The 27,512-nt window shown below is 40.2% G+C and overlaps 1 protein-coding gene across 1 annotated transcript in view; it reads left to right on the forward strand.

The window, feature by feature from the left end:
• TTC27 (tetratricopeptide repeat domain 27) overlaps positions 1 to 27,512 on the forward strand; it is a 176,772-nt gene that overhangs the window by 136,709 nt on the left and 12,551 nt on the right. The window contains exons 15-16 of the mRNA XM_040496473.1: positions 2,679 to 2,731; positions 9,084 to 9,249. Coding sequence (XP_040352407.1) covers positions 2,679 to 2,731; positions 9,084 to 9,249 — 219 coding nt within the window. The remainder of the gene's footprint in view (positions 1 to 2,678; positions 2,732 to 9,083; positions 9,250 to 27,512) is intronic.

Below are 27,512 nucleotides of genomic sequence, written 5' to 3' on the forward strand. Positions count from 1 at the left end.
TTTTGAGATACAACAGTTTTTAGTTTAGATGAGCCCCAACTTATCTGTTTTTTTCTCTTATTGCTCATGTGTTTGGGGTCATATGTAAGAATCCATTGCCAGATTTAAGGTCATGAAGATTTACCCCTATCTTTTCTTCTAAGAGTTTTATTCTTTTAGCTCTGACATTTATGTCCAATCTGCTGTTAAATCTGTTTATTAAACTCATCACACCTTATGTGGTTGGTGGATGTTGACTAAACTTATTACAGTGATAATTTTATAGTATATAAATGTATCAAATCATCATATTACACACCTAAAAATGAGACAGTGTTATATAGCACTTATTTCTCAGTTTAAGAAGGCTATGCATCATTTCAGATAATGTGTTTTCTTTAGTCCTTTTTACAATTTTCATGTTTCTGAGACTCCCAAGTTATTCCCTTACTGTGTTCATGTCTTCTTCAAATCTTCGTATTAAGAACAACTATTTTGAAGTCTTTGGTTATTCCTACATCTCTTTCATTTCTGTTTCTACTAATTTTTCCTTCAGCTGTGGATGAATTTTCTTGCTCGTTCACACGTCTGTCAAGAGTTTTAATTGTAGGGGCGCCTGGGTGGCGCAGTCGGTTAAGCGTCCGACTTCACCAGGTCACGATCTCGCGGTCCGTGAGTTCGAGCCCCGCGTCGGGCTCTGGACTGATGGCTCAGGGCCTGGAGCCTGTTTCCGATTCTGTGTCTCCCTCTCTCTCTGCCCCTCCCCCATTCATGCTCTGTCTCTCTCTGTCCCAAAAATAAATAAACGTTGAAAAAAAAATTAAAAAAAAAAAAAAGAGTTTTAATTGTATCCTACACACCATGGATGCTGTGTTGTTGAGTTCCTGGGTTTTGTTGTTTTCCCTCAAGGAAGGTAGAACTTTATTTTGGCATTTGTCTAATTTACTTGTGGATCATCTTTATTTTAAGCTTTGTTAGGGTGGGTGTTGCATTGTCCTTATTCTGGGGTTGTAATCACGCTTCTCTGAGGTGTAAGCTTTTGGTGGCTGACCTTAATCCCATGTGTGATCAATAACAGTTCTCCACTCTGGTTGGTTGGAACTTGAACAGCTCCTAGCATTGTGTGGCCTCCAGAATGTCTGTTCAGCTCACAGCTCTCTGGCAGTTATTCTCTGCTTGGACTCAAGAAGTTTTGCCCTGAACACGTATATCTTAACATTCAGCCAAGGACCCACAGAGATACTTATTGAGATTTCTGAAGCTTATTCTCTGCACGGATCTCATTTCCCTGTTTTTGTTTTTTTTGTTTTTTTGTTTTTTTTGTTTTTTTTGCCCTGCAAATTCTAGCTGACATTTGAGCCCTGAACTCTAATCTTTTTTTTTCTTGAGTGAGAGAGAGCGAACGTACATGTGTGCATGATCAGGGAAGCAGAGAGAGAGAGAGAGAGAGAGAGAGACTCAAGCAGGTTCCTTGCTTAGTGTGGAGCCCAACATGGGGCTCCATCTCACAACCTTGAGATCATGACCTGAGCTGAAATCAAGATGCTTAACCAGCTGAGTTGGTTGCTTAACCAACTGAGCCACCCAGGAGCCTTTGATCTCTTTTTCTTAATCTCAGTAAGACTTGCTTCGTTTGATTTTTTCCTCCCTGTGCTGCAGTCCTGAAAGTGCCTCTAGATGGAGGTGTAGGTTGATTGTTGAGACATCTCAGTTTACCTTCTCTTAAGGGTCACAGTTCCTTGCTGCTTGTTGTCCAACTTCTCAGAAACAGTTGTTTCCTAAATTTTGTCCAGTTTGTAGCTTTTTATGGTAACAAGGCTAGTCTGGTACTAACTGTGCTATGTCTGCAAGCAGAGGTCCATTGCCACTTGATTTTTAAATCATACATTTGGAACCTGAAAACTATACACTGTATATTTTGTAAAAAGCTCAACAAAGAGGAACAAGCATAATTCATATCGTTCTTGTTAGAATCAACATTCGTGCGATGGCTTTAATTTATTTTTGTCATTGCACAGAGGAATAGGGAAAGAAATATGTTTGATTGATGAAACATGTAGGAATAACACTGGAGAACACATACTCCTTTATTCTCCTATCTGATGAAGGATGATGGTAAAATAGCAAAGCCTTTCAATATACGAAAAGCAGGGGCGCCTGGGTGGCTCAGTCAGTTGAGCATCCAACTTTGGCTTAGGTCATGATCTCATAGTTCGTGAGTTCAAGCCCCACATCGGGGCTGCAAGCTACCAGCACAGAGCCCACTTCAGACCCTCTATCCCCCCCCTCTGTCTCTACCTCCCCCACTCATGCTCTCTCTCTAAAAAATCAGTAAATATTTTAAAAGGTATGAAAAACAATATTCTGCATAGCCTTGGATTTGTAATAAATCTAAATATTATGTAAATTATGTTGCAAATTGTCCAGTTATTTTGGAAATCTAAATTTGTAAATAAAATCTTAGCTAAGTTCCAAATTAGTGCTGTAAGAGTTGTGTCGATTTGCTGACCATTTTTGTTTGAAATTATACAAGTGAAGTTTAATTCATTGAATTTTCTCCTACAACTTGAACTTTCCTTATTGACAAGTCTGATTGTAAAGAGCACCTCTTGGACTCGGAAAATATGTTCTACTTTGGGTGGTAGCAGTTATTTTGCCGAAATGAGAGTGGTGTATAACTGGATTCCCAATCGTTTCAGAATGCTGAAGCTTGGAACAATTTGTCAACTTCCTATATCCGATTGAAACAAAAGTAAGTACATGAGACAAATATGAAGAACTCAGTTTCCAAAATGAGTGAGTTTAAAAAAAAATTTTTTTAACAAATGAGATTTTCTTTCACTGAACATTGAACGTTGTGTCTTCCTTCTTTTCCTCTTGCCCATCCATGTCTTTGAATTAGAATGACTTAATATAGCCATTTGAATTCTAAACGTAGCTTATTTCGTGCAAACACTTACCATGTAATAAAAAAAGAAATATTATTTGGAATCTTTATTTGATACTGAAGTTTTACATCCTAAATTTCATTGTATGATAAAAGTAAGCATGCCTTTAGTTGGTCAACTTCATTGATAGATTTGTATCAATTGCTTGATGTGTAGTAGATATTACTGAGAAATATAAGTATGAACCAATGTCTTCAGGAATTATAGATTGAAAAAATAAAATATCACTGTATTATTTTAAAAATTGATTAGCATTAGAACTAGTATGTGGTAGGGGCACCTGGGTGGCTTAGTTAAGCGTCTGACTTCTGCTCAGGTCATGATCTCGCATTTGTGAGTTTGAGCCCTGCGTCGGGCTGTGTCCTGACAGCTCAGACCCTGGAGCCTGCTTCGGAATCTGTGTCTCCCTCTTTCTCTGCTCCTCCCCCTTCCTTGCTCACGCTCTTTGTCTCTCTCAAAAATAAATAAACATTAAAAAATTTGTTAAAGAAGTAGTATATTGTAAATATCAAATGGGAAATACAAAGAGAGCTATAATAGGGGCACCTGGGTGGCTCAGTTGGTTAAACATCCGACTTCGGCTCAGATCACGATCTTGTGGTTTGTGAGTTCAAGCCCCACATCAGGCTCTGTGCTGTCATCTTGAAGCCTGGAGCCTGCTTCAGATTCTGTGTCTCCCTCTCTCTTTGCCCCTCCCCCACTCATGCGCGCGCGCGCGCGCGCTCTCTCTCAGTAATAAATAAACATTAAAAAAAATTAAAAAAAACCAAAGAGCTATAATAATAGTGACATTCGTGGAACACTCATTCTTTTTTAAGTTTATTTTTATTTATTTTGGTAGAGATATAGAGAGAAAGTGGGGGAGTGGCAGAGAGAGAGGGAGACAGAATACCAAGCAGGCTGCACCGATGTGGGGCTCAAACTCATGAACTGTGAGATCCTGATCCGAGCTGAAGTCTAGAATCCATCTCTTAGCTGACAGCCCCCCAAGCGCCCCTAGAACACTCATTCTATGCCAGGCACTCTCTGTAGGTCTCAGAAGAGAAAAGGATTATGGTCCTGGTTCAGGAACACTTCTGAGAGAATGTTGGACTCAAGCTAAAATTTGAAGAATGGGTAGATGGACAGAGGAAAGCCTCTCAGGCAAGAGAAATGTGATCATATGCAGAACAAGTAAACTATACCAACTATAGATTATAGTGAGGTCTCTAGGGAGAGGGAAGGTTGGCGTCAAATGGCAGTGTGTTCCGATGATTTGACTAACAAGTTGAGACTATCCTGTTGGCAGTAGGAAGCCAGAGATTTCGGGCGGCCCCGCCCCCCCAAGTTCATGAAGAAAGAAGCTTTTGGGGAAGATTTATCTGGTGGCAGTGTGAGACAGACTAGAGAGGAAACTGGGGGCTGGGAACCCAATCAGGAGACAGCTGTTGTAACAGTCCAGGCAGGAGATAACTAGCCTGGAAAAAGAAGGGGCCGATGCCAGTTTATAAAGGGGACAACCAAATGGCCTTATTGACTGGCCACAGAAAGCCAAGGAAAGGGAAGAGACAGGGTTGCTGTTGCCAGAGTTTACTAGTAAGTGAAGGAAAGGATGGATCTATTTCCATTTTCATTTGGCCTTATTTTCAAACTTAATTTAATTTTTCTTTGTGGATTCACAAGACACTTCTGAAGATATCATTAAATCCACATTACATAGAGATCATGAAATGCTTCTGCTGCCCTTGGATGACAAACTACATAAATAAAGTACTGTTTTTTCTACCGCTGTCTTCGGAAAATAATACTATGTTCTTGATTGCAACTGATTGTGTTAAAATTCCCTGGGGACCCTTTTGGTTTTAAAGCAAGGACAGGGGAAATCCCTGTCATAGTTGTAGAGTGATCTCAGTAGTTTTTTCTGGTAACCCTGATAATTTTGTATGTAGTGAGGCTCTTGTATGTACCTTCTCTTCAGCCCACTAGCCCTGAGCATTCCTCTTTTTCACGTAGGGGTTCCTCACATTGTTTGACTTCTTTTGGACACTTTCTTGTCTTCTTGCACCTCCGTAAATAGGTTTTTGTGTAAAAGTGGGGTTGTAAGGTCAGAGGTGAATCACTGCTTTATTGTTGCCTTTTTGCTCTTTCCTTTCTTTGCTGCTGTTCCAGACGTAGCTCATTTTTGACTCATGAGATTGTTACTTCAGGGGTAAATTATGACCGCTCCTCTCAAAAGAATTCTATCCATGCCTAAAAGGAACCCTTCAAACCATGTCATCTGCCCCTTTCCTCTCTTGGGGTTCTTCACTAATGTGTTCTTTTTGCTGTTTCATCTGGTTCCCTAGACGTCATGTCCTTTGGGAAAATCTTCCATCTTTCTGTATAACTTGAAAAAAAAATTTTTTTTATGTTTATTCATTTTTTTTCTTTGAGACAGAGCGTGAGTGGGGGAGGGGGAGAGGGAGGGAAGGAGGGAGAGAGAGGGAGAAAGAAAGACATAGAATCCAAAGCAGGATCCAGGCTATGAGCTGCCAGCACAGAGCCCGACGTGGGGCTCGAACTCACAGACCATGAGATCATGACCTGAGCTGAAGTCGGACGCTTAACTGACTGAGCCACCCAGGTGCCCCTGTATAACTTTTACAGTGCAATGTCACAACTACTCTGGGCTTAATGAGTGAATCCTGAACTGAAGACCTTTGTGAAGAGGCCATACTTACTAGAAAAGAATTCATAGCAAAAACGTTGAGACCTGGAAATTGAGGTTAGAGGACCAGAAGACATGCAGGAGAAGGGATAATCCTCCTGCCTAGGTTGCTACCTGTTGAGTTCTTTTCTGGCAAGATGACCTCACCCAGCCCCACACGGATGGGAGAACCCCAGGCGTGGTCCGCCACTGTTGAAGGCAGTTGCTGCCACATGGGAGGTGGGCTCTGGGAGTAGAACAGAGAAAGGAAAAAAGACACATACACACATACACACATCCTCCCCAAACAGTTTAAGGCTGAATTTGAAGAAGTGTTACAGCAAGGGTACCTTCATTTTTAACTATGAAGGTTAGTGGTCCAAGAGATAAGCCAGTCAGTCTGTTCCATAACACCTCTAGGTAAATTGTTATGACATGGCCATACTTCTTTTCAAATGCTTCAGGGAGTGATTCTCAGGGCAGTGGCCTGGGATGACCAGAAGAACCTCCATTATCCCTTCCAGAATTTGCCTTGAAGTCATCAAGGAGGAGATGCCTTGTTGAAACACTGTGGGGCTCAGCAAGGAAAGGGAGGTGGACCTTGTAGTCTTAAATGAACAAACTCAAAATGGCTTTGGAAAAGGAGATTGGTAGCATACATTTGAAGGAGGTTACTGTAACTGTCCAGTAAAACATTTATGATCCATAAAGGAACCAGAGTGTTATCCAGCCAGGAGAGTAAAGCCTAAGAATCTTTTTGTTGGATGAGATGTTTAACATTTCGAATAGGTGAAATGAAGTTCTGTTGATTTCCTTGTCAGTATCAAGTTTTTAATAGTCTTTTTCTCTTTTCTGAAGTGGCTTATATAAGACAAGGATTACTTTATGGTTTGCTATACCGTTTCTGTAAAACTGCCTAGCCTTTTTTTTTTAACTTTAATTGATTTATTTGGCTATTTCTTTAGCTCATCTTTATTCATAGCATTCTCTTTATGATTTTTTTTCAAAAAATTATTAATCTTATTTGTGCCATTTTCTTGTATTCTAAGTGGAATTTAGTTAGACATTTGTCTGTTTTACTTTATTTTTTTCAAAGAGCCAGCTTTTGGTTTTGTTAATCATTTCTACTTTTGGTTTTTGGTTTTTTTTTTTGTTTTTTTTAAAGATTTTATTTTTAAGTAATCTCTACACCCAGTGTGGGGCTCAAACTCACAACATTGAAATCGAGACTCACATGCTCCACCAACTGAGCCAGCTAGGTGCCCTCTGGTTTTTCTTTATATTTACTTTCTTATCATTTTCTTCTTTCTTAAGTTTATTTGGTATTTTCTACCATATTAAGTTGAATGTTTTCACTAATTATGTCATTTTTTGTAATAAATACATTTAAGATCATAAATTTCATGCTACATACTGCTTCAGCTGTATCCTGCAGATGGTGATAAATAGTAATTTTCATTAAGTTCAAAGTATTTTGTACTTTCTTGATGAATTTTTAAAAAATTATTTTTTTTTATTAAAAAAAAATTTTTTTTTCAACATTTATTTATTTTTGGGACAGAGAGAGACAGAGCATGAATGGGGGAGGGGCAGAGAGAGAGGGAGACACAGAATCGGAAACAGGCTCCAGGCTCTGAGCCATCAGCCCAGAGCCCGACGCGGGGCTCGAACTCACGGACCGCGAGATCGTGACCTGGCTGAAGTCGGACGCTTAACCAACTGTGCCACCCAGGCGCCCCTAAAAAAATTATTTTTGAGAGAGAGAGAGGCAGAGAGAGAGACAGCACGTGTGAGGGAGGGGTAGAGAGAGAGAGGGAGACCTAGAATCCAAAGCAGGCTCCAGGCTCCAGGCTCCGAGTTGTCAGCACAAAGCCACATGCGGGACTTGAACTCACAAACTGTGAGATCATGACCTGAGCCAAAGTCGGATGCTTAACTGACTGAGCCATCCAGGAGCTCCTTGGTGATTTATTTTTGACAGAAGTGACCCCAATAGATCATGACTTGACCCAAAGTCAGACACTTAACCGACTGAGGCATCCAGGCACCCGTAAATATTTTGTACTTTCTGATACGAGTTTCTTTTTCCCCTTGCTGTGGTTTCCTTTTTTATTAGACGTGCATCGTTAAGTTTCCAGGCATATATTTTTTAAGCTATTTAGTATTGATTTCTTATTTAATTTCAGAAAATATAGTCTGTATACTTTCAGTTTCACTTTTGTTACACAACTAGTAATTTTTGTTCTCAATAATAGTTAAATGTAATGACATATTTCATCACCTTCTTTTCTCACCGTTGATCATTTATTGTATCCCTTTCTTTCTGGCTGAATTCCCTTTTATTTTTGTAGGAGAAGGTCCTTTACTGGTTCTTATAAGATAGGGGCAGAAGGTGTAAAGTTTCTTAGTCTTTGTACATCTGAAAGTGTTTGATTTTGCACTTATTTTTGAGTGGTAAGTTTAGCTGGTTGTAAAATTTGGGGCATGACAATTATTTTCATGCAGTGCTTTATTCTGTTGTCTTCTACATCTTTTGTTGCTAATGAAATATCTGCTATTCTCTCATTGTCATGCTTTTTTAGGTTTTAGGATTATCTTTTTAAATTTTTACTTAATTTTTTAGTTTTTATTTTATTTATTTTTTTATTTTAGAGAGAGAGAGAGCATGCAAGCAGGGGAGAGGGACAGAGGGAGAGAGAGAGAATCTTAAGCAGGCTCCATGCTCAGTGTGCAGCCTAATGTGAGGGTCCATCTCATGACCCTGGGATCATGACCCGAGCTGAAATCAAGAGTCCAATGCTCAATTGACTGAGCTACCCAGGCGCCCCTGGAGTTATCTTTATGTTTTGAAATTTTGTACAGTATACCTAGGTGTTGGTTTATCTTTATTTATAATGTTCGGTACAAAAGTATACTTTTGATCATAGAATTTAGGTCTTTGTTCAGTTCTGGAAAATTCTCAACTATTATCTTTTCGAATATTGTGTCCTGACATTTTCTGCATCTGTCGTTTACTCTGCCATGTCTATCAAATGTATATTTGAACCTTACATCTCATTCTCTCTTCTCTTTATTACTCTTTTATTTTTTAATCTGAATTCCATGTAGATTTCTCACTGTTGTCTTCCAGTTAGTTCATCAGTTCTCTCTTTGTGTACATTCTAGTTTTTTGTCAGCTATTGAGGGTTTTTTAAATTTGTTTTAATGTCTCTTTCAATTCCAAATTTCCAGTTGCTTTTTATTTACATCTCCCTTTCCTTGTTGCATTTCTACCTGTTTTGTTTTGCAATTTCTTGCTCCTTTTAAATTAAAGAAAATTTGTAGGCCAATTTGAGGTGGTTTGAGGTTGTTTGGGTCTCAAATTCTGTCTACTAACATGAATGACTAAGGACTGACAGAAAGTCCACATTAACATTTTTTACATTAAGTTACATAGTTTATTTAGGTATGATTATTCATTATTATTCTCTTTAAAATCTGGTCTTTAATAGAGTAAAAGCTTTTAGGACTTTACAAGAAGCCCTCAAGTGCAACTATGAACATTGGCAAATCTGGGAAAACTACATTCTCACTAGCACTGATGTTGGGGAATTTTCAGAAGCCATTAAAGCTTATCACCGGCTCTTGGACTTACGAGACAAATACAAAGATGTTCAGGTAAGACATTCATATTTTGACTTTTCAACTTGTGATTGATGTTAATGCTTGATTATATGATTGTGATATTGACTAAATATGTATTTGGTTTTGGTTCTGGTTTCTGGCACAGAGCTCCAAAAACCTTTGGAATTTCCTAAGTGATGACAGCCATAAAGGTGTCTTCTGTTGAGTTAATGAGGTGACTTTTGGAAAGCACCTTAAGGATGGGGTTGGTTGCCAGGGAGTCAGTCATGTGATTAGAGGGTTGGGACTTTAAGTCCCATAACCTCCATTCCCCCTTTCTCCATGACCTCCTAGGAGGGAAGAGGGTTTGGAGATTGAACTCAATCACCAATGGCCAGTGATTTAATCAATTTGTCTTTGTGATTAAGTTCCTGTAAAAACCCAGAAGTATATGGTTTGAAGAGCTTCTGGCTTGGTGAACACATGGAGGTGCAGGGAGAATGGTACACCCTGAGAGAGCATGGAAGCACCATGCCTTTTCCCACATATTTTGCCCTACGCACCTCTTCCATCTGGCTGTTTCTGAGTTGCATCTTTTCAAAATAAACCAGTAATCTAGTAAGTAAAATGTTTCTTGGAGTTCTTTGAACTGCTCTAACAAACTAACCCAACCCAAGGAGGGCATTGTTGAAACCACTTATAAAGCACAGGTGATGACCGAGACTTGGAACTGGCATTGGAGGTGGGGAGCAGGAGGGGTCGGCGCTTGTATAGGACTCAGACCTCAATCTGTGGGATCTGCTGTTCTCTCCAGGTAGATCGTGTCAGAATTGAGTTTGTAGTGTGGGGAACTCCCCGGCCTACACGCATGTGTGCACATGTGCTTGCATGTGCGCACGTACGCACACACGTCAGGATTGGTGACCAGAATCATCTGAATGATATAAACTGTTTCCTTGGCTATACATAGGAAAATTGTGTTGAACACATGTAACGTATAAAACGAGTGTTTTTTCTCTAGCTGAATATTCTTCATTACGTATTCTGGCATTCCAGTGTCAAATATGTTTGTTCAGTCACAGACTGAATGTTACCGTGACTCAGTTAAGGAAATCTGTCATGTGGTTTATGTATATACAGTGGGCTTGCAGAAATGAAATAGAATGATGTTTGTGTGATTTACTGCTTTGGTTATCTCAGTGTAATAGCTGGAGCAAGTCCCATTCTCATGTGTTCCCTCATTGGACAAGCATTTACTGCCCACTTGCAGATGTTTTGAACAATATAGAAATGAAGCCTAACATTTTCTTTGCAGTGTTTAGTGAAATTGTCCTCTTGGTGAGATGCAGTCAGAATGGTTGACTCTAACACTGTACAAAAAACACTAGATCCTTTCAGAAAATATGGGAAACTTGAAGCCACTGGGTTTGTCACCCAACAAGATGACATATACAAGATCTTGTGGTTTAATTGTAGGTCAAGACTGTATACAGACAGGGCTGTGCAGGAGCCTGTGGGTTACAAAGTCAGGGGGCTTGAAAATACAACACTTTGCATGAATCGGTACATGCTATTTAAAATGTTGAAGCTGGAATTATGAAAAAACCAGAAGTAACTTCTAATGTGTGATAATACCTCTCTATTTTTATGACCTATTGTCTGTACTCCAGCTGTTCTGAAATTTACCTTATACGGGCCCTGTCTTATAGCCCCAGCCCTTGATGTATGCATGGTCTCGCAAGCTCAGCCAAGTTCCTTTAAGGCTCAGGTTCTAGGCCGTTCACTTGAAAGGTCTTTTGGCTTTGAGTAGAAACATACCTACTTCCAGGATGTATGTCAACCCCTTTGAAATAGTTTTCTTCTTCTTACACTTTTTTTTGTCCTTGCTAAATATTGTACACTGACCTTCCATTATAGAAAGAAGGGACTTGAATTTTATGGATCAACTGAAATGTGAATGGAGGCATGGCAGAATGTTCCATCCTGGAGAGGAATGGAGCCCTAGCAAATCTGTTTGCATGGTTTCCTGGCAGCCTAATATGTGTCCTGTTGACAGAGCTGACGTTCTCTGTTGAGGCAGCTCTTTTTCTTCTACACTTAGCCTGTTGATAAAGGGCACCGATGAGGCTGTGAACAGATCTCGATATGTCACCAAACCACTGGGATGGGGCAGAGATTCCAAAGTACTTATCTCTGGTTTACTTCAACTGTAATTTTTTCAAAGATCTTTCTTCACTAGAAAGCATTGTGTAAGCTGTTCCTAAAATCTCAGGGAGAAGGTAAATAATTTACATTGGTATTTCATTCCAATTTATACTTGAAATAAATTCTGTGTGTTTTTTCTTTCACATTAAAAACTGTGCATCAAACATTCAAATCCAACACTCCTCATTTAGACACCACCGCTGGCTCAATTCCAGCATTCTTTAGAATTACAAACTGTCAGAGCAGGAAGGGCCTGTAGAGCAGTCCCGTGGGCTCGGCGGGATAAACCACCATGGGTTGGAAAGGAGTGTGAAGCCCCGCTCCTGCCTGGACTAGAAGGGTTGCTTCTCCGGTTGTCAACCTGCTCTCCTGTCCTGCTGCTATTGCTGCTGGAGATGTCACGTCTCCCTGGATTGTCTCAGAATTGGCTCCTTGGCCAGTCCGATGCCATTAATCTTCCATCACGTGCCTCCAACTTCTAACTGATCTGCTTTTCTTTTGGATCCAAGTGGGATTTCCCTTCCAAATCCATATTTTAACTCATGGCAATCCTTCATATCTGCTAAGGATTGTAGTAATTGACTTACCAGACTGGCTTTTTGGATTTTCCCGAGAAAATCCTGGTCACTCGTCTATGCTCGGCACCCTTGGAGTTGGTTTTATGTAACGAGCCCAACTGGCTAGGTCTAGGCCGGTCTCCTTCTGTGAGAGATGGACTTGGGTGGGTTATGGTACCTAAGCATCGAAGTGAGGGGTACTTTTCTCTTTTATCTCTCACTTATTTTCCTGTGCTTCCCAAGGCACATAAAGCAGGTCAAAGTGGGACATGGTAGAGGAATAATAACTAACCTTTATTGGGGGCTTATTGTCAGACACCCTTCGAAGCACTTGACATGGATTAACTCAGTTCTCAGCACAGCCTTATGGGGTAGTTTTGTGTGTTGGACTCTGCAACATACGTAAGTGTCTTCCCCCTTGTTTTAAGGGAACTAATGATAATCAAACAAAATAACTGTTCAAAAATTGTTCTCAAAAGCTGTTACTTCCACCTCATAAAGAGTTATTGAGTCACCAGGATATTGCTGATTTTCGTTGACTTAGGTGTATCAGTATGCCAGATTGTCTAGCTCTCCCGTTCCTGGCAGGCCTGTATTCCAAAAGAAAGGCAAGACAAAAATGAAACAGTTGCTTTACTGAAGATGACGATGTAGAGAAAAGTAGGTTCAGCCTTGATCATTCCAGTCTCCTGCAATTAAATTAGCCGGAAACTTGCTGGAGAATCTTACTTAAGTTTTTCTTCTGTCCCTACGGTTCCTCTACGACTCCTAGCCTAGGAATGTCCTTCTCTCTTCTCTCTTGGGAGGGAAAAAAATTCTTGCACATGTCTAGAGTAATACTGCTGTATTTGAGTATGGGTAACAGTGTGGGGAGAGAGGTGACATTTAGAATAATATACTGGTAGTCACAGTAGCAAATACCAAGGAGAAAACTGGCAAAAATAATCTGAGTTTAGTTAGTTGATTCTGAAGATAAAACTTTCAGTTGTTGATTTGGCTTGTTGTATACTGAATCCAGTTCATTGGAATTGTAAGAATACATGCTCATAAATCTTTTGGGAACCTCCTGTAAGAAAGAATAAAGAGACTCACATAATAGTTTTTTATTCTGGGGAATTCTGGGCAATTCTCAGTCAATACCATTCATTTTGAAGTAAAAATGTATTCTTCTTAAGTTTTTACTGAAGAATTAAAGAAGAAACAAAGCTTAATGTATAACAAAGGATTACTTTTTTTCCCCTTCAAGTTAACTAGCCTCAATTCTGAATGCGTAGAGATACATTTTGAGCATTTTTCAGAAAAGGAAAAAAAAAGTCTTAAAAAAAAAACAAAACCTGAAACTTTTCCTGACACAAATTGAGATGCTTTAAATTTTTTTTTTTTTTTTTTTTTTTTTTTTTTTTTTACGGGGCGCCTGGGTGGCGCAGTCGTTAAGCATCCGACTTCAGCCAGGTCACGATCTCGCCATCCGTGAGTTCGAGCCCCGCGTCGGGCTCTGGGCGGATGGCTCAGGGCCTGGAGCCTGTTTCCGATTCTGTGTCTCCCTCTCTCTCTGCCCGTCCCCCGTTCATGCTCCGTCTCTCTCTGTCCCAAAAATAAATAAAAACGTTGAAAAAAAAATTAAAAAAAAATTTTTTTTTTTAATTTTTATTTATTTTGGAGAGACAGATCAAGATAGAGTGTGAGCAGGGGAGGGGCAGAGAGAGAGGGAAACACAGAATCTGCAGCAGGTTCCAGGCTCTGAGCTGTCAGCACAGAGCCTGATGCAGGGCTCGAACTCACGAACCATGAGATCATGACCTGAGCCAAAGTCAGCCGCTTAACTGATGGAGCCACCCAGGCACCCGTGAGATGCTTTGATTGAAGTTTTATCTTAGATTTTTCAAACATACTTTGGTGATCGTGGAGCTTTTCACTCCTTCCAGCAAATCTAATTATTAGGAATTTGTACCCACGGAAAAATCATGTTCTGATTTTCATTTAAAATATTCTAATCCTGGGGCGCCTGGGTGGCGCAGTCGGTTAAGCGTCCGACTTCAGCCAGGTCACGATCTCGCGGTACGTGAGTTCGAGCCCCGCGTCAGGCTCTGGGCTGATGGCTCGGAGCCTGGAGCCTGTTTCCGATTCTGTGTCTCCCTCTCTCTCTGCCCCTCGCCCGTTCGTGCTCTGTCTCTCTCTGTCCCAAAAATAAATAAAAACGTTGAAAAAAATTTAAAAAAATAAATAAATAAAATATTCTAATCCTGAATTTAAGTGAAAATCTTTTGGCTTTCTGGAGAAAATTATTAGCATTTAGTTTAAATTTATGGCCAGCTAAACAACAAGGCAAGGATATGGAGAAAAAGGACCCCTCGTGCACTGTTGGTGGGAATGCAAACTGGTGCAGCCACTGTGGAAAACAGTATGGAGGTTCTTCAAAAAAGCTTAAAAAAAGAGGGGCGCCTGGGTGGCTCAGTCGGTTAAGCGTCTGACTTCAGCTCAGGGCATGATCTCGCGGTTCGTGGGTTTGAGCCCCACGCTGGGCTGTGTGCTGACAGCTCAGAGCTTGGAGCCTGCGTCAGATTCTGTGTCTCCCCCTTTCTTTGACCCTCCCCTGCTCGCACTCTGTCTCTCTCTCTCTCAAAAATAAATAAACATTAAAAAAAAAGTTTAAAAAAGAACTAGCCTACGATCCAGTTATCACACTACCAGGTATTTACCCTAAGAATACGAAAATGCTGATTTGAATGGATACATGCAGCAATGTTTATTGCAACGTTATTTACAACAGCTAAATTATGGAAGCAACCCAAGTGTCCATTAATAGATGAATGGGTAAAGAAGATGTGGTGTATATATATAGAATGGAGTACTACTCAGCCATAAAAAGAATGAAATCTTGCCATTTGCAGCAACATGGATGGAGATAGAATGTATTATGCTAAGTGAAACAAGCCAGTCACAGAAAGACAAATACCGTATGATCTCACTCATTGTTCACAAAACAACTGAACAAAGGGAAAAAAGAGAGACAAATAAAAAAACACTCTTACCTATAGAGAACGAACCAATGGTTAGGAGAGGTGAGGTGGGTGGGAGGATGGGTGAAATAGAGGAAGGGGATTAAGAGCACACTTATCCCTGATGAGCACTGTAACATATGAGGCTGTTGAATCATTGTATTGTACACCTGAAACTGTGTAACACTGTATGTTAATCACACTGGAATTAACGTAAGTTTTAAATAATTTGAGGCCAGCTGATATTTTATCTCTTTTCCTCTAATTCTTCCTTTGTTCCTCAAATTCAGAATATGAAACACAACTAATGTACAGTAGTATTTCATCTGTATATGAATATTTCAATGAGTTTGAAATTAGTTCCTATAAAAGTTCAGTGTTTTTAGAAACAATTAATGGCAGCTTTGGGCTTCCTGAGACTTTCCTCCTGTAGCCCCACTGCCACACACAGGAGCACCAAGAACCGTGCATATTGTGAGAAATATTGCTCGTAAACAAAGCCCTTTGAGTTTTTATTCTTATTTTTTTTTAATGTTTATTTAATTTAGAGAGAGAGAGCATGTGCTTGTGCACACTTGGGCGGGGGAGGGGCAGAGAGATTGAGGGAGAGAGAGACTCCCAAGCAGGCTCTACTCTCTCAGCGCAAAGTCTGATGCAGGGTTCGATTCCCGTGACCATGAGATCATGACGTGAGCCGAAATCAAGAGTCAGACGCTTAACAAACTGAGCCACCCAGCCACCCCTAAAGAAAGCACTTTGAATAACATTTTTGAAGATGTCAGATCTTAAAGCTGTTAACTTAATTTTTACATTTGGATTTGGAGACATATTCTTGAGAACGTAACATCTAGATATAAGGAGCAACTTGCTCAGGTCAGATTATCATCTGTAGCACTTTATAATGGAGAAATAGCCACAGTGAGATAATATGTCAGGACCTGTTAATAGCTTTCCTTAGAAGTGCCTTGGAGTGCTGCTGGCAATGTTCATTGTCTGGCAGGTGTGGGTAGAATCACTCTGTAGTGATGTAATCATCATGGAAGGAAAGTTTTGATGGCTAGTGATGGGCTCAGTCATATATAGCTTCATAGAATATTTCTGACTGTCATCATGCTTTATTATAACCAGTCAGCGTGGACCAAGACAATTGATAGATTGTCTGGAATATTTTTATCTTGGCAAAAAAAATTTTACTTATTTTGACTCTGCAAGTTTGGTAACAGGTGTCTTTCAAAAAAACTCTGATATTCTTATGTTTGACACTACTTGACCTTATTCTATTTTAGTTTGCTTTAAAACTTTTTTAATTTATTTTTTTCTATTTCTTTGTAAATGTGACTTGTCATTTAAATTGTTTCTGTTGCATATGTGTGTTCATGTGTAAATTTATACTCCTTTTAATACAGACACAGGGTAAGTTAGTTGCAAATTATTCTGTATTTTTCACTGTTTGTAATAAATGAAGGAGTTGTATCTGTATCTTTTCTCCTTTTTCTCTCTGTGCCCTAATTTTGACTAATGCATAAACTAGTAAAACTTAGGAATGCGTTTCTATCAGAGTACATATTTATATTCATGTATTTTGAATATATATTTTTAGTTACCATAAAGCAAAATTTCATATTCCTGCATAATTAGTCTCTTTTCAGTTTTCCAGGTATTTATTATTGTAAATAATGCCATCAGTACCCTTGTAGATAAAGCCTTGTGTATAGCCATACTTCTTTCCTCAGGGTAAATTCTAATGTTGATTTATTAGTTTTTTCTTTTTTCTTTTTTTCTCCTCCTCTTTCTCCTTCTCTTCCTCCTCCTCCTTTTTTGATGACTGGGCCAATCATTTGGGAAAAGAATTTAAGTATTGCAGTATTACACCCCACTTGCTATTTATAAATGGAAGAGGAAAGGATTAACATATATTAAGTGCTTGCTATGTTTCTGGCACTTAACATGGGTTATCTGTTATAGGGCACTCAATATTTGAGGTGGATACTAAATATTTCCCATTTTACAGTGGATGAATATGAAACACAGGGAAGTTACATAAGTTGACCAGTCATGTAGCTAGTAGGATCCAAAGACAGGAATCACATTTAGGTATGCCTGTTTTTCTCCTTTGTGTCATATCTTGAAGTCCATGGGATGTCTTATGTTAAAAATCACATTTCCACATTATATTAGTGAGTATGTGAACTATACAGAACAAACTTTTTTTAAATTGGGGTATAATTTACATATATTAAAATTTACAGATCTTGGGTGTTAGTTGATGCATTTGGATCATTTATATGTTCTTACATAACCACCACCCAAAACAGGTGTGGAACATTTTCGTCACCACAGATGTCCTTTTATGTCCCTTTCTAGTCAATTGTACCACCACCGTTTCCCCCCAAGCCAGGCAACTGCTTTCTGATTTCTGCAGCATAGTTCAATTTTGCTTTTTCTTAAATGTCAGATACAGAGAATCATGTACTGTGTGTTCTTGTATACTGATGTTCTTTGTGTGGATTTCCGTGTGGTGTTTTCTTTGGGAAGGGGGGAGGTGATGTTGATGTGCAGTGGGGCAGCTGGCCAGCCAAACAAATCCTGCAGCGAGTGGTGGCTAGGTATTACCTGAGAGAAAAGAGGGGAGGGAATGGATATATTTTGTACAAATTATATCTGTAAAGTAGGTTTTATCTCCCCTTGCTTGCTGAGGTATCTGAGGCTCTGTAAGGTAAGCTAATAAGGCTGGTGTTTCATAACTAACAAGTGGTAGGAAAGCCAAGACTTGAAGCTTAAAGTCTGGCCTATTTAACCTCAAGCCTGTGCATGCCTTTTCCACACTCTTAAGACTTTTTTTTTTTTTTCCTGAAGAAGGGGGGAGAAAAAAACCACACCACCAAATATTAAACTGCCTACCTCACTGTGATAACTGAGGCTTGGGGAAGCCAAGGGTCAGGGTTATCAGGCCAGGAAACAGAGCAAGTTCTTTAAAGAGCTCCCAAGTGGAGCAGGGAGGTAGCCAAGCTGGGAGGTGGAAAATGGCTTCATTCCTGGCCTGGAGCCCTCCTGGACTGAAGGCAATCCCATTCCTTCCTGCTTTGAAGACCTCCAGCACTCAAAAGCCCAACACCTTGTACTCTCAGCCAAGGTTTTGGTGAGACCTGGCCAAGGACTCCAAGGCTAGTGTTGGAGAAAGGGATAGTTAGGCTTTTCTCTTTGTGGGGATTCTTCAGCATGTACATTGGAATCGCTGTTCTTCCATGTGAGGAAGGGGGAACTTTCTTCAGGGACTGGAGATGGCTCCCCAATTCATTCTCTGCTTGCTGCATCCCCTACGCATGTTCCGGGATGGAGGTGAGAAAGAGGCCTAGGAGAGAGAATGAGATGGAAGTTCCATATCACCTAAATGGATAAGAGATGTGGGCGAGGGCTTAAGAGGTCATTGCGGGGCATCTGTGGTGTGGCATTGGTTTGGGTAGGATGTGAGGAGCTACAGGGCTGTTTATATTGATGAAAATGAAATCCCTCTAAGCATCCAGGCTTAAACAATATACATAGATTATTTTATGATACACCAAATGAATTCCAAATGGACTAACTGTACGCACAGTATTTTTTCATCTCATAAGAAAATCAGGAATAGAAGTGGATACTTCCCAAATTTTCTGAACTTTAAAGCAATAAAAGAAAACTTGAATTTTTATGACTACATTTTAAAAGTATGTGACAGAATATTTGTAACAAATAGGAAAGATAAAAAGCTAATAATACCCTTATTATATGAAGAGTTAACATCTGCCACAGGAATGAAATGTGACAGAACAGAGAATTCAGAAACAGACTCAAGTAAGTATGAGAATTTAGTCCATGATAAAGATGACATTTTTAAAATCTGTGGGATAAAAATAGAATTTTCAATATGTATTGGAACGGTTGGCCAAGCGTTTGGGACCCAAACCAAAGCTCTGCTTCACTGCTTAAACCAAAATAAATTCAAATGGATAAAATATTTAGATTGAAATGCCTCGAGAAACAGGATTACGTTGTAGATGAGAGCATAGATTCTGGGCCTGCAGCCTGCCTCCGCCAATCACCGGCCATGTGACCTTGGGGGAGTTAATCACTTTCTGTTCCACTGTCATGAGAGGGGGATTGTTGTGAGGATTAAGTAAGTTAATATACGTAAAGGGTTTGGGACGGTGCTTGGCACACGCAGGTGTTATTAAGTGTAGCTGCCGTCATCATCAGCATCATCATCAAAGAAGTTAAAACCATAAAGGCACTAAAAGAAGTCATGGTAAATATTTTATAGGCATAGGGTTGGAGACACTAGTTTTGATCATGACACAAACACCATTCTCCAGTGAGGAAAAGTTCGAGAGATTTGGTACTTGAAGCTTCTACACCTGGGGAAAGAACGCCATCTGAGTGGGGTGCTAGAGGTCACTGTCCCTAGAAGGGGCGGCCATTCGTGTAGTGCCTCCTGAACTGAAACTGGAAGATGACTAGTAGAAACTGGGTGGGTGTGCTGGGGAGACACTGTCTCAATGATCTCAGAGTCATCTGGGTCTTTCTACTTAAGACTGCTGGATTTGTAGCCTGCGGCCACTGTAACAAACCACCTCAAACTTGGCGTCTTCAAACAAGAGAAATGTATCCTCGCCATTCAGTTCTGGAGGCTAGAAGTGTGAAATCAGGATGTTGGCGAGGCCGTGCTCCATGTGAGGCCGTGGAGGACAGTCCTTCTGTGTTTCCTCTGGCTGCTGGGGGCTCCTGGCGCCTCCTGGGATTGTGGTGGCATCGCTGCCGTCTCTCTGTCTTCACTTACCTCTGCACCACCTTTTCTGTGTGTCCTCTCCTCTTCTTAAAAGAACTCTGGTCATTGGATTTAGGGCACACCTACTCTGGTATAACCTCTTCTTTTTTTTTTTTTTTTTAAACCCGAACCCTGATAAAACCTCATCATAACTGATTATGTCTGCAAAGACCCTGTTTCCAAATCAGGTCCCATTGTGAAGTTCTGTTTAGACATGAATTCAGGGAGGACGCAAATTTACCACAGCTGACCTGCCCCGACTGTTAACATTCCTTTTCAGAGAGAAAGCAGTGCCTTTGAGTTTGGGAATGATAGGGGGGTGCACCCAACACACACCTCGTTGATTAGCTGTAGTGATAGCAGAAGTGCTGTGCACAGACGCACAGCAAGCGAAGGCCAGAGAGCCCACACTGATCATATGAAGGCCTTGCCTTTAGCAAACAATGCCAGCTGTCTGAACATCTGGAAGTGACAAAAGAGACAGTAAGGATAGGGAGGGAACTCCCTATAGGAAACTAATAAAGCTTTTCAAATAGCTCTTAGTCATATGCAATATTGACAGAAAAGACTGGAATCCCATGCCATGGTGGACAAAAATAGGATTTCTCTTATTTTTAAGTTGTCCAAGTCTAGTATAGTTAATACACAGTGTTATGTTAGTTTCAGGCGTACAATATAGTGACTCAGCACTTCCCTACGTCACCCAGTGCTCATCATACCAAGTGCCCTCCTTGAAACCCACTGCCTATTTCACGCATCCCCCCACCCATGTCCCCTGTGGTAACTGCCAATTTGTTCTCTCTAGTTAAGAGTCTTGGTTTCTCTCTCTCTCTCTCTCTCTCTCTCTCATACAAACTAGGATTTCTAAGAAGGATCCATTGTTAAGCTTCAGGAGATCGTGATATGACCTGCAGCACTGTGAAAAAGACGTGTGTGTGGGCATGCACATATTTTGGAAAGAGGCTTCCAAAGTCTCATTAGATCCACATGGGTATCCAGAATCCCAAGAAAGTAAACACAGACTAAACGTATCTAGTGAAGAGGTAGACTGTTAGGATTCGTTTTCAGGTAAAAAGTCTTGTTGGCCCTGTCTTCTCATCACCTCTGTAAGTTGTGTTACATTACAAATGGGAAAATACTACTGAATGCATGTATCTGTTGCTCTAATTTTTGCACGTTCACAATGTCATCCAACACATTCACATTCCAAGCACACTCACTTTCTCCCCACTCCCCACACAGTTTCTCTTTGGCTCCTTAGCTAGGGAGAAGCATCTTCCCACATGGCCCCACTTCCCCGCTGCCAGCCTCTTTGGAGCCCATGCAGGTTAGGCTTTATCTCCCCCAGGCTACTGAGCCCTGCTGTTGTCAGGTCCGTGCGTCCTAACACTTCCTGGGGACACTTGTCAGGCCTCAGGTTCTTCAGCCTGTCAGCAGTGTTTACTGCCACAGATCTCACTCCCTCCTCGAAACGCGTCCTTCGCTTGGCTTCCAGAATTTTACAGTTCTTACCTTACCAGCTGTGGCTTCTCCATCTCATCTCTACACTTCCCTTCTCTGTGACAGCCGCTCCAGGCTCATTACTCACCCTGTTCTCTTCCCCACTTATGCTACTACCCCTGGCGTCTCACCATCACCTTGGTTTTCCTTCTTCCCTTTCTAAGACGATATATATAATGAAAACAAGGTAAAAAGTTTTCTCCCACATGACCCTTTAATTCTCACAGAAGCTCTTCGTTTTATTTCGTTATGGTTGCACTTTTCAGATGTCTTCATTTTTTTCCTGTTGGCTCATAATCCCCTGGTGATGCCGGCTTTGCACGGGTAATGTGTGCTGGCGGGAGGGGTTCACGCAAGCCCAGGACCTAAGGGGTGCCCTTTCTTGTGAGTCTGGGTCCTAGGGGGAGTCTCACCCCTTGGGTACACCTCACCACCGCCCCCTCCCACCACCACCAGGTAGCCTGGCTCCTCGGGAAACCTCCCTTCTCTCTGCCAGGTGCTGCTTTCTCCTCGTGCCCGTGTTCCTGAGTAGCCCTCTAACTTCAGAAAATGTGGGGCCAGCCAGGCCGCTGGGGCCTGTTGCTTTCCACTTCCCACTGGCCGGGCCCTCTGCCCTGCTGTACCCGCAGGTCGCTGGCTTGCCCTGGGCTGGCTTGGAGAGCACTCACCTGTGAACGTTGGTGCCTGGCATTCTTCTGCCCTTGGCTGCCCTTCTCCCCCATACCGGGGCCAGCCAGTTGCTGTCTCCCATGGTTTCTCACATATTTGCTGTTTCCACCTCAGATTCATCAGCTTTCTCCTTTCTCAAGCGATGTATGGACTTGGGGTTCAGAAAGAGGAGCTAGCCATGGGTTAGCTTGTGAGCTATGTAATTTCCAAAATGATCAACAGTAAAGCTGTTCTCATATTGGAAAAAAATGAGTTCAGCACAAATTAAGAAAATGTTTAAATATCTTTAAAAGGAACTATATTTTGGGAATGCAAGCTGGTGCAGCTGCTCTGGAAAACAGTATGGAGGTTCCTCAAAAAACTAAAAATAGAACTACCCTACGACCCAGCAATTGCACTACTAGGCATTTATCCACAGGATACAAGTGTGCTGTTTCGAAGGGACACATGCACCCCTATGTTTATAGCAGCACTATCAACAATAGCCAAAGTATGGAAAAAGCCCAAATGTCCATCGATGGATGAATGGATACAGAAGACGTGGTATATAAACACACACACACACACACACACACACACACACACACACACACACACAATGGAGTATTACTGGGCAATCAAAAAGAAGGAAATCTTGCCATTTGCAACTACGTGGATGGAACTGGAGGGTATTATGCTAAGTGAAATTAGTCAGAGAAAGACAAAAATCCTATGACTTCACTCATAGGAGGACTTTTAAGAGACAAAACAGATGAACATAAGGGAAGGGAAACAAAAATAATATAAAAACAGGGAGGGGGACAAAACAGAAGAGACTCATAATTATGGAGAACAGATGGAGGGTTACTGGAGGGGTTGTGGGAGGTGGGATGGACTAAATGGATAAGGGGCACTAAGGAATCTACTCCTGAAATCATTGTTGCACTCTATGCTAACTAATTTGGATGTAAATTAAAAAAAAAAAAGGAACTATGTTTACGTAGCAAACATTTGGAAAGAGATTTAAGTTCACTAATAATAAAAGAAATAGCATTCATTGTAATAGCTGCATATACCTTTAGCAGAACAAAATATCAGAGATTTAAAAAGTAATTAATACAGCCAGTGCTGGTAATGCACAGTGAAATGATGCATTTTCATGTACTACCGATAGGCATCTAATTTGATTTAGCCCTTTTAGAAAGTATCACACTTACCTCCAGATTCTTAAAATGTTTATTCCCTTGATTCCATAATTCTGTTCCTGGAATTCTTTTTTTTTTTCTTTTTTAAAGATTTTTTTTATTTTTTTCAGTAATCTCTACCCCCAATGTTGGGCTCAAACTCCCAACCCCAAGATCCAGAATCACAGGCTCCACTGACTGAGCCAGCCAGGCACCCCTGTTCCTGGAATTCTAACCTAAGGAAAGTTTCAGTGTGGAAAAAAACTTTGGGCACAAAAGATAGGCATTGAAGTGTTACTTATAGTAATAAAAACAACACTGGCAGCCATGGAAGCAGTGTATTTATCTGACTACAGGGAAATTGTTAAATAGACTACAGTCTGTCAACCCAATGGAATATTTTGAATCTGTTAAAATAATCTATTTTAAAGATTATATGAAAACAAAAAAATACTGTGACATAATGTTAAGCGAAACAGGTAAGAGAAGACAGTTTACATAGTATTAAAAAATTTACACATAGCAAAAAAATTAGAAGAAACTCACTACAATGTTAGTAATACTTGTATTTGGGAATTTTATTTTCCTTTTTATTTTTTATTGGCTCTGATGTCTTGAGGAAAAAAAACAATAAAAAATAAAATTACAAAAACCTGTTTGGTTTTGGTTGATTCAAGATTTGGCAAAGAAGCGGTGCCTAGGTGATTCAGTTAAGTGTCCAACTTCGGCTCAGGTCACAATCTCATGGTTCGTGGGTTCAAGCCCCACATTGGGCTCTGTGCTGACAGCTCAGAGCCTGGAGCCTGCTTCGAGTTCTGTGTCTCCCTGTCTCTGCTCCTCCCTCACTCATGCTTTCTCTCTGTCTCTCTCTCTCTCTGTCTCTCTCTCTCTCTGTCTCTCTCTCAATAGATAGATAGATAGATAGATAGATAGATAGATAGATAGATAGATTTGGGGAAGAAATGATAATGAAATGATCAAAGTTACTAGTATACATATTTCATAAAAAATAAATTTTTCTGGTGTAAAACTATTTCTTATTAGAAAGGAGGAAATAACAGAGGAGTAAGGATCTGTGCTTTGTAAATTAACATAGCAAATGCTTGACAGCAGGATCCAGGACTTGGACTACGGGTTCACATCCAACGCCGCCTTCCCCAGCTGTGTGACCTTGGACAAGTTACTTGAATTCTCTGTGCTCCAGTTTCTTCATCTGCAGAGTGCAAATAACAAGGGGACCTTTGTAGAGGCTCTGGTTCTCACACATGCTCATATTCTTTCTCTGTCCCTCTCACATCTATATATGTAACTGTTATCTACCATTGTCATAGTCTTCTCCATCAAAGCTCAGGAGTCAACTGTCACTGGTGTTCAGGACCCTTCTCTGCACCTCACTTGCTAGGGGACGCAGAGAAAGTACATTTTGCCTCTCTTGCCGAAGTGTATTTGTAAAGTGGGGATAGTAAAGTGCCTGTGTCCTAGGATTGCTGTGAGACCCCAGTGAGATCAGGTTGGTCACATGCTTACCACGTAGTGATGCTCATAGTGGAGGCACTGGGGAGGTACTGAGAGCCAATGCCACGTCATAGATTCCGTTTTTCTTTAGGTCTGTTTTGAAGCATAAGGAAAGTCAGGGGCACATGGTGAGTGAGTTAACTGTGAGGGTTTTGCTGTCCACTTCTGATGTAGTAAGGAAGTTAAGGATCATTGATAATCCTAATCGTTTATAGGCTTATGTTGCTTTACGGTTTCAAAACTGTTTACATGTGTGTTGACTCCTTGATACAACGATTCTGTGATGTAGTAGGTAGAAGGCCCGACCTCATTACCACTGTTTACCAGTGTTGTAGTCGTACCTCCTTACTTTCGGTGGACTTTAGCAACTGATTCTGTATGCTTCCTCTTTACTCTAGATCTAGCCAGTCTTGAATACTTGGTGTTTTAGGTAGATGGTACTTCTAGTACTTTGGACATAAAGTTTTTTGTCCTTTTGTTTTCTCCATATGAGCACCCCATTCAAGCGGCCGTATCTTGGATTCTGTTTCCCCAAGAATTGTTCCATCTCTAAATTCTTCAACTTTAATATTCTATTCTTCAGCCGCTTATTACATACTTAGTAATTCATTGTTTTAACCAGTTACTACTAATTTATTCCTAATAGTTACATTTTTATTTAGGTTACATTTACTTGTTTAACTTTTTTTTTTTCATTTTTGATTATGCAAAGGATTGTAATGCTGGTAAACATCATAGACTACCCAAGAGGAAATTGTATTGTTTGGTGATTCATTTAGTCAGAGAAGTTCTATTGTAGTAACCTTTGCTGTTTTTTTTCTTTTTTTAAGCTTATTTATTTGAGAGAGAATGAGGGAGAAGAGAGAGCGAGCTTGTGTGTGTGAGCAGGAGAGGGGCAGAGAGAGAGGGAGAGAGAGAATCCCAAGCAGGCTCCGTGCTGTCAGCACAGAGCCTCATGTGGGACTCAAACCCATGAACTGTGAGATCATAACCTGAGCTGAAATCAAGAATCAGACAGTTAACCAACTGAGCCACCCAGGCGCCCCCTCCTCCTTTGCTTCTTTTAAGTTACAAATATTTACTTCTTTCCTTTCCTTTCTTCTTTTTTACACATATTTACTTTCTAAAGAACAATTTAAATATGTGTTAAAAATTACTGTTTTTGTAGTCAGTCTATATAACTAGAATGCAGTTTTTCTCACTAATTAGTTTGAGGAAAATGGTGCTATTAGACAGTAAATTATAAAATTAATGTTTTTTAAAAAATAATTCTGTTATCACTCTAAGACTACTTTTTAAGATTATAAATTAACTCCATTTGTTAATGGAGTTTAATAACTCTTTTTTCCCTTTAGTGCATGGGACTTTCTTAATTACAGGAAATAACTTCTTATTTAATGTTTTATTAAAGTAGAGTATACATATGGGAAACTATACAGATCATAAGTAAACATAGGAATTTTCATGAAGGGAACACACTTGTGTCCCCAGCCCCTGGAGCATGAGTCAGATCATTGCCAGCTCTCCCAAAGCTGTCCCAGCCCCCTTTCAGTCACTAACCACCCCCTCCCCTGTGCCAAGGACATAAATCGAAAGTAAAATCTAATAAATGAATATTCATGTTGCCGTCATTTTTTGTTTCATCTTTTCCAATCTTTGAATGTGTTTATACTTGCCTTTTCTGTTTTTAAATTAAAATTTTATTTTATTAAGACAACACAAACATGTACACAAGTTAAATAGTAGTAAAAGGCTTAAAACAAAATGTAGCAATTTCCTGCTCTACCCCTTTCTAGTCCTCACGATCCTACTCCCTAAAGGAATGTATAGCATTTAGTATATATTGTATTTCTTTTCCCATTTGCACATTTCCAGATTTCATAATATAAGTATATGCTGCTGCTTTTTATTAACCAAATTTAGATATTATCTGTTGATTTCCTATTATAGTAAGCAAGGTCTTAACTCCCTTGTATCAGCATCTCTACTACTTCTTTTATCTTCTTAATATATTTACATTAAAATATTTTGGTTAAATGAATATTCTCTATTAACATTCTATGCTTTACATACAAAATTTAAAATATTACAAGGTACTATGATTGGTGGTTTGTTTTATTGCTTTTTGTTTTTTATGATATTATTAATAATTGTCTTGGTTTTCACATTGTTCTCTCTCTTTGTACGTCTCTTGTCTGAAATCATAATGTCTCCTACCTTTCTTCTTCTGACTTTTGGTCTGGATACAGTCACAAACGCTTGTTACTGCTAAGCCTAGTGGAGTCTTCCAGCCCTAAACTTTTGTAGATGTGCTCTCCTTCTTACTTCCTCCTTCCTTGGTTTCCATAACATCACTTTCTCCTGTTTTTCTGAACACTCCTTTTTAGTCTCACTCATGCATAGACCTCTATTCATCTTCCCTTAAGTGTGCGTTCCTTAAGATTCTATCTGGGGGTTCCTGGGTGGCTCAATCGGTTGAGCGTCTGACTCTTGACTTTGGTTCAGGTCATGCTCTCATGGTTCCTGGGTTCAAGCCCCACACTGGGTTCTGTGCTGACAGCATGGAGTCTGCTTGGGATGCTCTCTCTCTCTCTCTCTGTCTCTGCCCCTCCCCTGCTCATGTACGCTCTGTCTCTCAAAATAAACAAATAAATAAACTTAAAAAAAAAAAGATTCTATCTGTAATATGATTCTTACCCAGAAGAATCTCTTTAGGTAATATCTGCCATGGCCATGAGTGACTTCTGTTATCTGTTTCTTCTTACAGAACTTTCTTCTACATATATCTGGCCATTGAACATACAGATAGAGAGACTATGAAGACATTTGTCTTGCTTGCACACCTGTTCAGGGTCCCGCTCTCTTCTTGTGACATCTGCATATGAATTATGTGGAGGCTTTGGTATCT

Source organism: Herpailurus yagouaroundi, unplaced genomic scaffold, assembly GCF_014898765.1.
Source record: "Herpailurus yagouaroundi ecotype Mexico unplaced genomic scaffold, PumYag 188, whole genome shotgun sequence".
NCBI classification, from domain to species: domain Eukaryota; kingdom Metazoa; phylum Chordata; class Mammalia; order Carnivora; family Felidae; genus Herpailurus; species Herpailurus yagouaroundi.